This window comes from Lepus europaeus, chromosome 8 (genome assembly GCF_033115175.1).
Source record: "Lepus europaeus isolate LE1 chromosome 8, mLepTim1.pri, whole genome shotgun sequence".
NCBI lineage: Eukaryota > Metazoa > Chordata > Mammalia > Lagomorpha > Leporidae > Lepus > Lepus europaeus.
Window position 1 is genome coordinate 58360771 of NC_084834.1, and position 16295 is coordinate 58377065.

The 16295-nt window shown below is 44.1% G+C and overlaps 1 protein-coding gene across 3 annotated transcripts in view; it reads left to right on the top strand.

Annotated features, from left to right (window-relative positions):
- The first annotated feature begins 7433 nt into the window (after window positions 1–7433).
- The window catches only part of PDE5A (phosphodiesterase 5A), a 164505-nt gene continuing 155643 nt past the window's right edge, over window positions 7434–16295 (top strand). The window contains exon 1 of one of the 3 annotated variants that reach the window (XM_062199687.1): window positions 7434–7524. Coding sequence is in view for 1 of the 3 variants with exons in the window: in XM_062199688.1 (XP_062055672.1) it covers window positions 8896–8921 (26 nt within the window). In the remaining 2 variants the exon portion in view is untranslated. Of the gene's footprint in view, window positions 7525–7963; window positions 8042–8817; window positions 8922–16295 lie in introns of those variants that run through there. The other 2 variants (XM_062199689.1, XM_062199688.1) reach the window with 2 other exon arrangements.

The window sequence follows — 16295 nt, forward strand, 5'->3', positions numbered from 1 at the left end:
AACTATGTTTAAAAAACTGATTAAAAATTTAAAAAGCAAAAAGATAAACCACTTTGAACATTTTTAGTAAATTTTTAGATATAAATTTTCTTTCCTTTGGCTAAATGTCAAGGGATGAAATTGATAAGGAAAAGGGTAGGATTATGTTTAACTTTGTAAAAATAAATAAATAAATAAACAAATAAAGCCTGTTTTCAAAATGGTAGTACCATTTTATCTTCCTATAGGCAATGTACCCGGTTCCAGCTGCCACATATTCTACATCAAGCATTTGGCATTGTAAATCTTCCTAATTTTGATCATTCTAGAAGCTGCAACAGTGTGTTACTGTCATTTGATTTGCATTTCCCTGAAGTCTTATGGTACCAAGCATACTTACACGTCTTTATTGGCCACTCATGCGTCTACTTTGGAAAGAATCTGCTTAACTCATTTAACAATTTTCCTCCTAGTTGGGCGTTTGTCTTTTCGTTATTGAGTTGTGTGAGCCCTTTGTTTTTGGACACAAGTTCTTGTTATATATATGTTTTACAAATATGTTCTAGTCTGTGGACTAATTTTTCTTTTTGCAGTGATGGCTTTCAAAGAGCAGATTTAAATAAAGTGTAGATTTTGTTCTTGTTTCTATAGTTATTTATTTCAGTTTCTCCCCGAGAACTCACTGCTACCTCCAACGTGTGAAGATATTCACCTACATCTTCTTCTAGAAACTACATTTTAGATAATGTTTGGTTTCTAATTAATGAAAATGAGCCCAGTGATCCATCTGTTCTAGCAATATTTATTGAAATGACTTCATTTTTTCTTTGAGTAACTTTGGCATCTTTGTTGAAAATCAGTTAATTGTATAAGGAACATTTCTAAACTCTCTTTTTCTTTTTCTTTTTTTTTTTTAAATTTTTGACAGACAGAGTGGACAGTGAGAGAGAGAGACAGAGAGAAAGGTCTTCCTTTTGCCGTTGGTTCACCCTCCCATGGCCGCCGCGGTAGCGCACTGCGGCCGGCGCACTGCGCTGTTCCGATGGCTGGAGCCAGGTGCTTCTCCTGGTCTCCCATGGGGTGCAGGGCCCAAGCACTTGGGCCATCCTCCACTGCACTCCCTGGCCACAGCAGAGAGCTGGCCTGGAAGAGGGGCAACCGGGATAGGATCGGTGCCCCGACCAGGGCTAGAACCCGGTGTGCCGGAGCCGCAAGGCGGAGGATTAGCCTAGTGAGCCGCGGCGCCGGCCTCTAAACTCTCTATCCCATTGTTCTATTTGACTAAACTTTTGCAAATAGCAGACAGTCTTGATTATTGAAGCACAAGATAAATCTTAAAGCGATGTAGCTGAAGTTCTCCAGTTTTATCCTTTTTAGAGATTGTTTGGCCATTCTATGTCTCTTGTATTTCTGTATAAATACTTTTGCTTTTCCATGAAAATGCCTGGGGAGATTATGATTAAGATAGTGTTATTCAATTTGAAAAGACATAGCATCACAATATGGAGTCTTTCAATCCATGAACATACGTATCTGTCCAATGCTTTCGGTCTTTTTAACTTAATCTTTTCCACAAAATTTTTATATAACAAGTTTTGAAAAAGTTATGGAAAAGTTCATAATGTACATTACTTTTTATTTCCATTTTTCTTTTCTTTTTAAAGATTTGCTTATTTTTATGAAAGGCAGAATCATAGAGAGAGAAAGAGAGAGGGAGAGGGAGAGAGAGACATCATCCATCTGCTGGTTCATTCCCCAATTGGCCATAATGGCCAGGGCTGAACCAGATTGAAGCCCGGAGCCAGCAGCTTCATCCTGGTCACCCATGTCGGTACAGGGGCCCATGGGTTTGGGGCTGCCTTCTGCTGCTTTCCCGGACATATTAGCAGGCAGCAGGATCAGAAGTGGAGCAGCTGACACTTGAACCTTCATCCATATAGGATGCCAGCATCGCAAGCAGCAGCTTTACCTGCTAGGCCACAATGCCAGCCCTTACAATGATAGCCCAATTCCATTTTTCTTTTTTCTTTTTTTTTTTTTTTAGTTTCAAATTTTATTTATTTTTTTATATATATATTTTTTACTTTTATTTAATGAATATAAATTTCCAGTGTACAGCTTATGGATTACAATGGCTTCCCCCTCCCATAACTTCCCTCCCACCCACAACCCTCCCCTCTCCCGCTCCCTCTCCCCTTCCATTTGCATCAAGATTCATATTCAATTCTCTTTATATACAGAAGATCAATTTAGTATAAAGATTTCAACAGTTTGCACCCACATACTGTTTGAGTACTAGTTATAGCATTAAATCACAATGTACAGCACATTAAGGACAGAGATTCCATTTTTCTACAAACATTCCGCGTACCCTCATATTTGTTACATTTATTTTGCTTAATTTAATTCTAATACTGAATGTTTTAATGCTATTGTCAGTAATATTGTTTTCTACTTGTTTTTTGCTAGTTGTACTAGTTTGTTACAGTTGTCATGACAAAGTACCACAGACTGAGTGGCTTAAATATCAGGTACTTTTCTTCCCACAGTTCGTGAGATGAGAAGTCCAAGATCAAGGTTCCAGCAAGGTTGGTTTCCTCTGAGGCTCCCTCTTTGGCCTACAAATGTGTGTCCTCTTGCTGTCTCTTGTCATTATTGTTCCTCTGTGAAGAGCATCCCTGGTATGTCTTTGTGTGTGTATGCAAACTTCCTGTTCTGATGAAGGGACAAGACTAGAGCAAGGCCCACCCAGATTGCCTTAGCTTAATTACATCTTTGAAGGCAGTCTCCAGGTACAGGCACATTGTGAGGCACTGAAACTCAGGACTTCAACATGTGAACTTTGCACATGAGGATACAAGCTAGCCCAGCCACTGGCATACAGAAATACAACTGATTTTTATGTATATTGGCAATTTATGCTGCAAACTTGCTACATCACCTGTGAATTCCTGCAGTTTCTTAGGATATCTGTCATAGGCACTCGTGCCTGCAAACAGAGAAATGTCTATCTTCTCTTTTCCAATCTTTATGCCATGCATTTGTTTTAAATTTAATTAATTAATTAATTATTTTTCATTGCATTAGCTAGGATTTCAGTTCAATATAGAATAGAGGGGCAGGCACTGTGGTGTAGCGGGCAAAGCCACTGCCTGCAGTGCTGGCATCTCATATGGGAGCTGGTTCAAGTCCTGGCTGCTCCACTTCCGATCCAGCTCTTTGCTATGGCCTGGGAAAACAGTAGAAGATGGCTCAAGTCCTTGGGCCCCTGCACTCTCATGGGAGACCTGGAAGAAGCACCTGGCTCCTGGCTTCAGATCAGCACAGCTCCAGCCATTGTGGCCATCTGGGGAGTGAACCAGTGGATGGAAGACCTCTTTCTTTCTCTCTCTCTCTCTCTCTCTCTCTCTCTCTCTTTGCCTCTCCTTCTCTCTCTGTATAACTCTTTCAAATAAATAAATAAATCTTAAAAAAAAATACTGAATAGAAATGGCAAGAGTGGTTGTCCTTATTCCATCCCTGAGGGAAGATTTTTGTTGTTGTTGTTGTTTAAAAACTAGATGCTCTCGGGGCTGGCACTGTGGTATAGCGAGTAAAGCCACTGCCTGCAGTGCCAGCATCCCCTATGGAAACTGGTTCGAGTCCTGGCTGCTCCACTTCCAATCCAGCTCTCAGCTATGGCCTGGGATAGCAGTACAAGATGGCCCAAGTCCTTGGGCCCTTGCACCCGCATGGGAGACCCTGAAGAAGCTCCTGGCTCCTGGCTTCGGATCGACACAGCTCCAAGGTGTTGCGGCTGGGGAGGAGTGAACCAGTGGATAGAAGACCTATCTCTCTCTGCCTCTCCTTCTATAACTCCGACTTTCAAGTAAATAAATAAATCTTAAAAAAAAAAAAAGATGCTCTCTATCAAATTGAAAAGTATGCTTCTATTACTTCTTGGTCAAGGATTTTTTAAATCATGAGTGTGTATTGAATTCTGTCAATTTTTTCCTGCATCAATTGAGATGAGCACTGTGTATTTTTGTTCATATGGTGAGTTGTGTTAAATGACTTTTAAAACTTAAACCAATAATATATAACTGAAATAAATTCAATATGCCATGAATTCAATGCAATTCTTAATTTTATCTTAGCTTTGGTTAGCTGTGTTTTTTTTTTTTTCAAATGATTAATCCAAGTTGTTAAATTTATTGTCACAAAATTGCTTGGTGTACTTTAGTTTTATTTTATCTTACATGTTATAAGAGTGTTCCAAAGAAACAGAAGATAATGTAGGCTGTTTTTGAAAAAGGAATTTGGTCATCTGTGCTTTTTTCTAGTTAGATAACCAAAACCTTTAACTGTGAAGACAGGTAAGAGCCAAATAATGTAGAATCTTGTAAGTTATGTTTGAGTTTGAGTTTTATTCTAGTACAATGGGAACAGATTATATTGGAGGTCTTGACCTAAAGTTGTTGACATTTGTTTATTATAAATAACAGTAAAAACATTTTCACGCTCTTTCCTGGCAATGTTTATTATTTACTTGGCTATAATTCATTCCAAAACAAGATTTGAATTGCTTAGTGTAATCCATCCCAACAAGTTAAAATACAAACTGATCAAAAAATTGGGGATAAGAATAGATTAGAGTTGGAAACTAGGAGGCCATGGTAAGGCCAGATAAAAATATGATTACCTTTGAGGACGTACTTTAATGTTAGAAGAGATTACTGTTACAAATTTCATCTGAGCTTCCCAAATACCAGAACTGTTTGAAACACGCCCGTTCCTCAGGTAGCAGAACTCACAGTAACCCCCAACCTACCATCCACAGCACAGAATTTACAGTAAGTGTGGGCGAGAAGTCACGGGTCGTTGAGCTTGCAGCAGAGCGGGTGTCTAGTGAAGGCTGCTCCATGCTGCTTGCACCCTGTGGCTGCATCCTCCACAGGCACCGGCTGCGCTCACTTGTTGAAGAGTTGGAACCTTGAACTTGTCCTCTAAGCTCTTCCATAAGGCACTAATCCATAAAGGAGGTCAGAGCCCTCTCGGTCTCATCAATTCCTAAAGGCACCACCTTTTGCATTGGGAATTAGAGGACGTATTCAAATCATTGCATTTTCCTTTAATTTTTAAAATTTATTTGAAAGGCAGAGTTACAGAGAAAGAAGGAGAGACGAGAGACTGAGATCTTTCATCTGCTGACTCACTCTCCAAATGGCCATAATGGCCAGGCCTGGCCCAGGTTGAAGCCAGGAGCCAGAAGTTTCATCCAGGTCTCTCATGTGGGTGCCTGGGTCCTCTTCCACTGCTTTCCCAGGCCATCAAACGTGGAACAGCCAGGATCACTGCCAGCGGCTTAACCTGCTGTACCACAACACAGGCCTCGCATTTGAGTAGTAATCAAGATAACCAACCAATGCAAACAATCCAAGCCCAAAATTCATTTTATATCCAGTAGTTAAATAGAGTTTTCAAATCATAATTGGCCTCCAGTTAGGAGGAAAGCACGAATTTCCACAGGGAAAAAATGAGCACCAAGAAAGTCTCTATTTCTGAGTGTTATAATCACCATCACAGTAACAAACCAGGAGACAACAGTCATTTTAAAAGCTGATCTAATTTATTGCACTTCCCTCCCCCCATCCTAATGCTTTGCTTGCTTTGAATTAGTTGTAGTTACTTGACTGCAACAGTGAAGTTTCAGAGGAACTTAAGTTCTAAAAGGAAAATTATTCATGCAGAAAAGATAAGCCATTGAAGTAGGGACTGGAAGACATTTTAAAAAAAGATTTATTCACTTATTTGAAAAGCAGAGTTACAGAGAGAGGAGGAGAAACCGAGAGCTCTTCCATCTGCTGGTTCGCTCCCCAAATGGCCTTAAGGGCTGGAGCTCTGCCAGATGGAAGCCTTGAGCTTCACCTGGGTCTCCCACATGAGGCGGGGGTGGGGGTGGGGGGGGTGGGTGTTGGAGTGCTAAGCACTTAGACCTGCTGCTGCTTTCCCAGGTGCGTTAGCGGGGAGCTGGATCAAAGCGAAGCAGCTGGGACACAACACAGGATGCCGGCTTCACAGGCAGCGGCCTCAGTGCTATGCCATAGCGCCGGCTCCTGGAAGGCATCTCTTTAAAGTTTCCATATTACCAATTGAATGATGTGTATGTATGTAGTGAGTAACACCTTACATTCACGCCAGGAGCATTTTGAAGGGAGCTTGTTAAAAATATGTCAGCTGAGTCACTTTTGATATATTACTGCTAATGGTGTCATTCACACATTGTGCAACATAAAACTCCAAATTTAATTCTGCCAAAAAAATTAGGTCATTGCAAAATGCCACATTAAAACTCCAACTTGCTGCGTGACAGGGAAATGAGGATGAGGACAAAGCAAAGGAAGACACTAAATCCTTTTTTAAAAGCATGATCAGAGGACACACACACTACGGTAGGAGGACTGGGCCCTTTTGGCTGTTAATTCCAGTCAACGGAAAAAAAAATGACGAAGTCATGCAAAATTGGGCCAATTGGTTGCTCTCCGCTGTATCCGGGTGAAGTGCTTTCAACTTTACCCACTTGTACCGAGGTGCCCTTATTTCCCTAGGAAATCTCTCTCCATTTATAAAATTTATATCTGGTGCAATGGTTACAGGCAATTCATAGTCATCGTGGTTGTTACCTTTAGGGTGGGGCATGGCTTCCATTCTCAAATTTCACCTGGGAACCCTCCCCGCCCCCCGCCCGGATTTCTCCAACAGCGCGCGGCTCCTGGCTGGAGCGCTTCGGGCCACTGTGAGATCTGGTTCAGGGAGAGATCGGTGCCCCTCCCTGATCCGAGCCTTGGACTGGAGAAAAGCGAGCGGGACGTGTGGTTGTATTCCCAGGCCAGAGGGAAAGCGCCCAGGGCAGCACTTTGCTCTCCCTCTGGGGGAAATCTTCCCGAGCGGTCGCTTTCTGGGCTTGGATTAGGTCCTCTACATCTGACTCTCGCCTCCCTGGTCCGCCCTGTAGCTGCACGCGCGTACACACCCACTGTCACCTTCGCGCGCTCCCCTGGAGCCAGCCCGGCACACAGCGCACCCCAGCGGCCGCCTGCCCGCCTCCTAGCCCGGCCACTTGGCTTCCGGAGAGCTCGCGGGTCCCCGTCGCGGTCGCCTGGGAACCACTGCACCCGAGAACCAGTCTCGGAAAGACCCCAGGGAGGGCGCGGGGCGGCGGCACCCGGCCCCGCCCGCCACACCTGGGAGCCCCGAGGAACCGGGAGGGAGGGGCGGGGCAGGAGGCTGGCCCAGCGCCGGGGCAGATTCACTGAAAGCCGGCCAGACCCGAGCCAGGCGCACGGGGAGGCTCTCGGGGCAGAGTCCTGCGCCTCCGAGGCAGGGACCCCAGCCCGGGTGCGAAGCCGGCCGCGGCGAGCCGCAGAGACGCGCAGCGCAGATCATGGAAGCGGCCGGCCCCAGCTCTGGGCGGCCGCAGCAGCAGCGCGACACGGACACGGTGGAAGCGTGGCTGGACGATCACTGGGACTTTACCTTCTCTTACTTTGTTAGGAAAGCCACCAGGTAAGAAGAGGACCCTCGGAAGACCCGGCCTGGGCACGGAGCGTGACCTGAGGCTGACCTCTCTCCCCTATTGAATTTCCCCCTTGGGTCACTCTTAAAACAACCGTTCCCGGGTCCTTTGCTTTTGAAAGAAGCCTTCGGTCCTCTCACTGGGTAGCGACCTCCTCGACTTTAAGTGAGCACAGTCGAAAACCCCAAGCGTCGGTTTCGAGCCAACTTGCCCGCAAAGTTCAAATACAAAAGTGTGTGTGCCCACCCCCTCGGCCCCCGGCGTCCCCGCGGAAAGAGAGGGTACCCTGCAGCCCCTCTTTTGTGTGCCCTAAGTCCTCTGGGCAAAGCCAAAACGCGGTCTGAGCCCCTTCTCCGCAGCTCCGGAAGCACCGTTTCCAGCTCGGTCCCAGCGGCCCCGCTCCTCCCCCGTGCCCCACGCCCTGGCCCTCGCGGGGCGGGGAAGCCGAGGGTAGGGACGAGACCACGAGGAACCCTAAAGCCAGCACCATGACGGAGCCCTCCCAAAGTGAGTGTCAGCGCCTTTGGCCCCCACCCCTTCCAGCCCCCCGTGGTCCCGCGCGCCTCCTTGCCCTCTTTTTTTTTTTTTTTCCTCCAAAGGCTACGCCGCCTAAAGGAAGGCTCTGCCCAGAGGGTTGCGGCGCGCACACAAAGGGCGCAGGGGAGGCGCGGCAGCGAGCGGACCCCGGGGGCTGGCAGGTCCCGTGCGGCCCGCGGAGACCCCGGAGGCCAGCTTTCCCCGGTCGGTAGCCAAGCGCCGGGGTCGGCCCCTGCGGAGGGCGGGGAGGACGGAGCCTGTCCCCTTGGAGGCGGCTGCGCAGCGGGCAGTCGGGGCGTGCGTGGAAACTGCTCTCCGGAGAGTTGGGGAGGAACTGAGACCGAAGCAGAGGGACACGAAGGGTGGCGCGCAGAGAGCGCGGCGGGAGGGTCCCGCGAAGCCTTGGGAGTCGGAGCGAAGCCGGGGCGAGGCAGGCCTGCGCGCGCTCTGGGGCTGGCTCCAGGACGCAGCACTTTGGAGACCCGCCGCGGCCGATCCGGGGCTGCGGCTGTCGGGCAGCCGGTGCTGGCCGCTGGGGCCGGGAGAGCGACGCTGGCGGAGGCTGTGATGGTGGAGGAGCGGCCCGGGGCTGGGCGCTGGGCTCCAAGCCGCCGGCGCGCGGCCGCGGCTCTGCCGAGCGCTCCCCGCCAGGGGGCGGCGCAGCGCGGAGAGAGCTCGCGGCCGCGGGCGGCGGAACGGCGGCGGGGGCAGTAGGGGAGCGGGCTTGGTGACACCGACCTCACCTGGGCGCGTCGCGTGCCCCACTCCGAGCCTCCTGGAGCCCAGGATCCGCGGAGTTCGGAAACGAACTTCCCACATTTGCTATGTTGCCTTTTGGAGACAAAACAAGGTACTTCCTGCAGCATCACCCCCTTCCCACTCTCCCTGGGGGCGCGGTAGGGACCTTGCGCGGAGTGGTGGCGCACTGGTCACACCGGCGAGGTGATGCCCAATCGAAAATGGACCGTGTGAGTTTCTGGGTTTTTGCCTTTACTCCCTTGCATTACTTTGGGATCTTGGCTTGGGTCCCCTTAATGTTGTTTTTCCTAACGAACGTTCAGAGTTGGTGTGGATTGAATTAATCGCAAGATCTTTTTGATAGAGGCAAATCTGATCTGCTGTTTCATTACTCAAACTTCCTTTTTTCAAAGTCCTCCTCCCTGCTTTCGCTTTCTTCCTCCAAAATCCTAAGTCTGCAGAGGTCAGAGGGTAACCTTGAAAGGGAAGTGGTTTCTTTCTGAAGGCACTGTTTCTGCGAGCTTGGGGTGAGGCACTGAGGCCGCTTGTGGACCCACAGCTTTCTGGAGGGGGTCACCTGCTACTCCTTGTGCGGTTTCCTTTCGCTCTTGCATTGGCCCACCCTGAGTTAGAGCGCAGAGAATGGGGAGGGCGTCTGGAAGCAGGCTGATTTTTACAGTGCTTGTGGGACGATCAAGAGTTTGGAGAAGAAAGCGGTAGTGTGTGACTAGTCAGAGATAAGAACACTTTCAGAACCTGCCAAAACTTTGAAAGTATCACAGCTTTCTTACTGGGAAAGAGTTAATGAAGACACATTTATTTTCCCATTACTTCTCCTCCTGTGTAATATCAGGTTAGAATCCCAATTCTCAAAATTACAGTGCATACTCTGAAGTTTAGGTCATCTGAGGCTGCCAGCGACTTCTGTTTAACAGTTGGGGTTTTAAATGTTAGTTGATGGTGGCCATGCAGGCTGAACATTTTCGAGTGTGTGTGTGTGTATGTGTGTGTTGGGCGTACAGTGGGAAACGAAAGTGTAAAGTATTTGAGAGTAATGCAGGCCTGCAGTTTTAAAACTTGTAAAGGTTTCAGACTTGTGTCAAGAACATAATTTAATCTAAGAATTTGTGTATACCCAAAAGTTTCTCATGAAACAGTATTCTGGTTTGGCTGTGTATTTGGTGGCTTTAACGGAGAGGCTGGACTTCAGTTGATGATAAAAATGTCAAGCTACTAAGCGCAGTGCAATTCACATGATGGTAAAAGCGTATTGCATACATTCTAACTTAGCTTCAAAGAAATATTTTTAAGTAGAAAGTCAGATCACTTTGCTTTTTTCTGCTTTCCTTAGAGTGCACAAGTGTAAAATGAGTATTGGATGTGATTCAGTGAACCCTTGAATAGTTCTAAGGGGACGAGAGTCATGTGGCCCATTTTAAGAAATAAAATAAATGTAGATTCACTCAGATTGTTCATCTGCACCAGTCAGCAGGCTTCCTGATGAAGGTACTTCTGCATTATTTAGTTGTCATTTGACATTCATGCATTCTTCATCCTGCCTGTCCCTGGCTCTGGAGTCATTGCACAGAGTGGAGGCTCTAGCATTCCTAAATCCCAAACACCTGTAAATTTCCATTGTCTTTGAAACAGTGATGCTGCTGTATCACACTGTTTCCTACCTTCCGATACAGAGCTAAGCACCTCATTAAAAGCTAAACCTTGGAGCATAGACATACATGGGCTTTCTTCATCACAACCTGTTTAGGTACATTTGGGAGTGTCATTGGAACAGTTCATGACTTATCTGTTGGCATCAAGTTGATTTTAGGCTAATAAACCACATCTGGAAACCTCTCACCCTCCTGTGCTGCAGGCCTGGGATCCTGTGTTAACTGAGGACTCTAACGTGAATGTGCTTACAACTGAAGCCCTTCCTGGTGCTAATACCACTTAGCAGCTGTTGTTATTCTTGACAGCATTATTAGAATAATGTTACCTTTCATTAGCTACTAATCAGCTCTGGGATTGTGGGTGTTGTTTTAGTTGTTTAATATTATAAAGGTGACATGATTGACTTTTTATTCCTTTGTTTTGTACTAGGCAAAAGCTTGAGAATATTTGTCATATACTAGAAATAGGAAATATTAAGTGAGGACAAGTTTTTATGACAGTGTGGATCAAAGTCCAGAAACCGATGTTTTACACTCCCGTGCTCTCTGTGATAGACATTTGACAGCAAATAGCTATGCTGAATTCAGTGAGGTTCCAGGTGCTCTGTTTGGGATTTTTTTTTCTTTCTTTCTCTGTTTCTTTGCAATTCTTTTCTCATTTCTAGAAGTTGTACCATTTTTGTTTGCAAGGTGTTTATATTAAAATCAAGTGATGGAAATACAATAAATATTGCTACTCATAATTAAAATTTTTCTAGAATTATGATGGAATATAAACTTTTTCACAATTTTCAGACAAGTGATTTGCTAAGCGTATTTTGTTAGGCACATGTTAGTGCTGAAGACAATAAAGCCCTCTGCGCATTGACCCAGTCTCACTCCGATATTATACATAATATTTTTACGATGGAAATCATGTTGTAGTAATGGCGCTGTCCACATAGCCAGCTCTAAATTGTCTTTTCATTCCCTTGAAGCAGTTCTTATAGATTGAATTCTTCCCCCTTGGAGGAAGCTGTAGCAGCCCCTGAAAGGATGTTTCTGATTACCCTTCTATCTCCAGCACTTTCCAAGTTCCAGAGGTTAGATCGCCAAACTGAAAATGTGATAGAATGAATGCTATGGCAGTCAGTCATAGACAGATAGCTTGAAATAAATCCATTTGTGAAGTGTAATACAGACTTAAGTAGGTATGTTGCAAAATTCAGTAGCTTTTTTTTTTTCCAGTCTGATCTGAAGATCTGTGGACATTGCCAGTATTTTCAGGAGATCATGTCCTCAGCTCCTCCAGACCGGCAGTGTTTTCAGTGTTTTGATTAGGCTAGGCCACGAAGTTTCCATTCTAGCTAGTTCCACCTACCTAAGTGTGGACTCTGGTCTCTAATATAATTTCTTTTAAAGTATTTGACAGTGTTTTCGAGTTGTACATGTAATTTGAACCTTCACCCCTATCTGATTACAGAGACTACATCTGAGTAAGATGCACTTCTTCCTCTACATGTGAAAATGCGGATTTGTTTAGAACTTTGCTAGAACTGCCTGGTGTATTTTAATATTGCTTGGGAAAGACTTCTTTTGTAACCAAAAAAGGCTAAAGAGACCTGCATGACATATATTAGTTTATCCTTCATACAAATTTATTCTTTTCTGTTTTAACTTGTGAGGCATGGAGACAGAGGCCTCCTATCCTCTGGATCACGCCCCAAACGTCCACAAGAGCCTTGCTGAACCACGCCGAAATCAGGAGCTGGGAGCTCAGGCTGGGTCTCCCAAGTGGTGGTAAAGAGCCACCACCCTGTGCAGGGATCCAGGATCCAGCTGCCTGAGCCATCACTGCTGCCTCCCAGGTGCCCTTTACAGGAAGCTGGAATCAGGAGTAGGAACAGGATTCAAACCCAGGCACTCTGATACGGGATGCCAGCTTCCCAGCGCAGCTTAACTTCTTGACCAAATGCCTGCTCCAGCCTCCGCCTCACAAAAAAATACAAAACCGTTTTCAAGCTAATAAGTCATTATATCTATTACTGCTGAATTAAGATATATTTGTTTTCAGAGCTGATCATAGGATACAAATCTTTTCCTATAATAAAAACAAAACAAAAACCTCAGTAAGAACTATAGGACAATTAAATAAATCAATGGGTTGACTGATAATTGGACAGTTGAAAAATGACTAATTTCTGAGTTTAGGATGCGGGCCAGCTACTGACTTTGCAGGACTTCCTATGAAATTAGTTTAGCTGAACAGAGATTCAGTTGACCAGTGTTACAGCTGATGGATGTGGCCTGGAAACATCTGTTATATCATGTTCTCAGGAAAAAGTGCCTGTGAGCAACATACCTAGGAATAAAAATTGAAGAAAATCTTTCCACATGAGTCATTCATTTGATATTTAGCTCTGTAAATCTTATTTACTGACTTGGTGTTCTCATTTTATTTTGAATTTTTTTTTGTTTAGCAATGTAAGTATTTTCTCTGAATGGTAGAAATTTCTGTTCATTGTCAACCAAATGTTTAAGGTAGGTAAAGCAAATTGAATGTTAAGTCCATTAGAGTCATTTTGATAAATTTTCCAAAACCTTTCATTAAAGGGTTTAAAGAAGTATATTTCTCTGATTTTTAGTTTGTAGTGAACAGTTTTATTACAGTCTCATGTGCCTTTGTTATCATCTTTATTCTTTGACAGAGGGACTGTTCTCCTGATTCTGAATTCAAAACAAGAGTAACTTGTTGCAACTTATCTTTTCTGAATAATTTTCTTATATGTAAATTTGGGAGTGAAAAAAACCTCATTTGATATTATATCTCCAGAGATAATTATAAAAAATAAGAACCATCCTCTCTACTGTCTGTCGAACACCTATGCTAGAGTTATAGTAAGAAGACACAAGGTCCTAATCTTTTGAAGTGATGAAATAATTAACTCACACAGACATACAGGATTGCTGTTAGAGGGGTCATGTAGTCCAATTTCTCAAGTATAAGTAATCTACTCCCATTAAAGAAAGATGCTTTTAATGATTTCCAGTATATTAATTAAAAAGCTTTTGGTCACAAGTGACAGAAACAGTATAACTGTTGAAACATCAGGGCATTGGTTTAGCTGTGAAATCAGCTGATCAAATAACCTTGTCAAGATCCATCCATCCATTTATCTGTCTAATCTGTCCATCTGTCGCCCATGCTTCTTTCAATCCATCCTTCTTCCAGGGGTGCAGAGCCCTTTTTTTTTTTTTTTTTTTCCTGCTGAGGGCCATTTGGATATTTGTAACAGCATTCACAGGCCATGCAAAAATCATCAGCTTAAAAATTAGCCTGGTATAGATTATTGAATTTTGGGTCCCACCTGTGGTTGCCTTGGCAGGGCCAGATCAGATGGTTTCACGAGTCTTACACGGCTGGCCAATCAGACATTCCCTGCCACGGATCTGTCATCTCTCCATCTTTCTATCTACCCACATCTATCTGTATTTGCTTCTGATCTGTATTGCCTTTATTCCCCACGTGCTCTCTTCATAGGCTGGAAAAGTTTCTTTTTGATCAGTGTGTGTGGGTCTTAAGCATCTAGTTTTAGAAAGGCATCTTCTTTTCCATGTCATTCCTTCCCGGAATCCTCTGGCCTTACTTGGTCATTTGCCTGCTCTGGACCAACCATTGTATCCAGTCTGGTGGAGTTGCTTGGCTGATCCTGAGGGGTGGGTAGCCCATAGTGAGACATATCATTGGAGAGGAGGAAAAAAAAAATCCCAAATGAAAGCGATGTGTGCAGTTGCAGAAGTTCCTAATATCTACTATATTTAGTGTTGCCTTTGTTTTATTTTAAGGTTAGTTAAATGTGGAATTTTTCAAAGTCGAGTAAATAAAAGTAAATATAATTTAAGCATAGTTACATCATTTAAGCCAGTGTAATACCAAAATAAATTTGAAGCTAATTATGAACAAAATGATAAAACCTCAGCCAAATGCACATTGACAGCATTCGTTAAATCACCCTTGCAAAGTAAATATGGCCCTGACTGCCCAGTGAACAGCCTGGTGAGGTCAGCTGGCCTTTGCTACAATCGCCCTATGCTGAGTCACTTCTCTCACTGGAGCTGGTACAGAATACTGGCTTTTAGTTTATACTTGGTGCAAAACCATATTTGTGTATTAGATTTACTGCTTTTATTTTCTTATTAACACAAATCTAAACTGGGACACTAAAATTGTAGGGCAGCCCTTGGTCATCAGCTGCTTATCCTAGTAATTTCAAGCAGACTTCTTTCATCTTGTTTTTGTTTGTTTGAATTATGATCAGTTTGAAAACACAAAGTGAAAACATTTTCATAGAAAATGTACAGATTTTCAAACCATGCTAGTTTTGATCTTTTAGGGCTTTTTTTTAAAACCATGGATTGAGAAACACCAATCCAGTCCATCTAAGCTGTAAAGGAAGTCAATTTTCATATTTACTGGGTAGATTTTGGTTATTGTTTTCTTTCGGACATAGTAGTTTTTCCTTGAGACATAGTCCATACCATGTGACCATGAATGCATGGGAAATCACAAAACACTATGTCCCTTCCAACTCTCAAATCTGAGTGTAAAACCATATGAAGCAATTCTGGATTTTATTTATATTTGGTCCCAGTAAGCTTCTCAGATGTTTTCACAGCTGGAGACAACTTGGAAATGCTAAATAATTTTAGGCAGAGCATGCATTTCCCTACCATGCCAAACCCAAGTGAACTACTCACTGTGGCTTCAAAGTAGATTATGGCAGGATATCTATCACGCGGAGGTGCCCCACATGTCCCGTTTTGTCTAATGCCCTTTTATTAATATAAACCAGTGCTTTTCAAAGAGGAAAGAATGTTGGCATCTGATGGTGATGCTGATTTTTCTGTGAGAGAGATACTGCCTAGCACATTGCAGATTATTAAACATAGCTGGACCTCAGACACTAAATGGCAGGAGTACCCCCATACTTGTGACAGCAAGTCTGTTCCCACACCTTTCCAAATGTCCCCCCAGGGGCTGGCACTGCTCCTGGTGGGAGCCCTTTAGAATTTATTTCTGTTTATGATGAGGAAGGGCCCTAGATAGGACAAACTTAGACTTCAACTCTAGAACGACCTTTCTAAAAGTATGCTTTTGGGAACGTTATTTACTCTCTCTGTAAAATGGAATTGACCTCATAGGGATCTTAAGAAAATGAAGTGATATGGTGCATATGTCCTGATCTGTGTTAGTAGTGGTTTTGAGGAGTTTACCAATTTACCTTGAGAATTATCAGAGTCTTAAATATAATCACACACTTTAACACTCGTTCCCTTACTCTGGTATGTGGCAATCAGAACACAGTAGCAACTGTGCTGACTTGCAGTACCCTTCTTATTTTCACATGAAACATTATTAATGGTTTAGACAGAAGCTTTGGTAGGATTGAGGAAGATACTGGGAAGGGAACTGCAAAGGGAGTCCAGACCCCCAGATTTTGCTCCCAGCCTTGCAATTATGGGCTTTGTGACTGGCCCAAGTTAATAAACCTCGACCTTCAGCTGGGAGGCAAGAGGGGCCGAGGAATCAAAGCAGAGAGATTCATAAAGTAGCTTAAAAATCTCCATCTGCTCCAAGAATTCTTGATTTTTGCTAGGAGAGTATCAGCTTCTCAGATTGAGCAGTTTAGTTCTTTTAAGTATTTTTCCGAATTTGAGTAGTGGATCCAGATCAAATTATGCAAACAACATAACTACAACTGTGTAAAGTAAGGATCCAAGAGCAGGAAATAGATCCAACATTATTTTCTCTAGGAGTTATTTTCGCATTTTTCCTA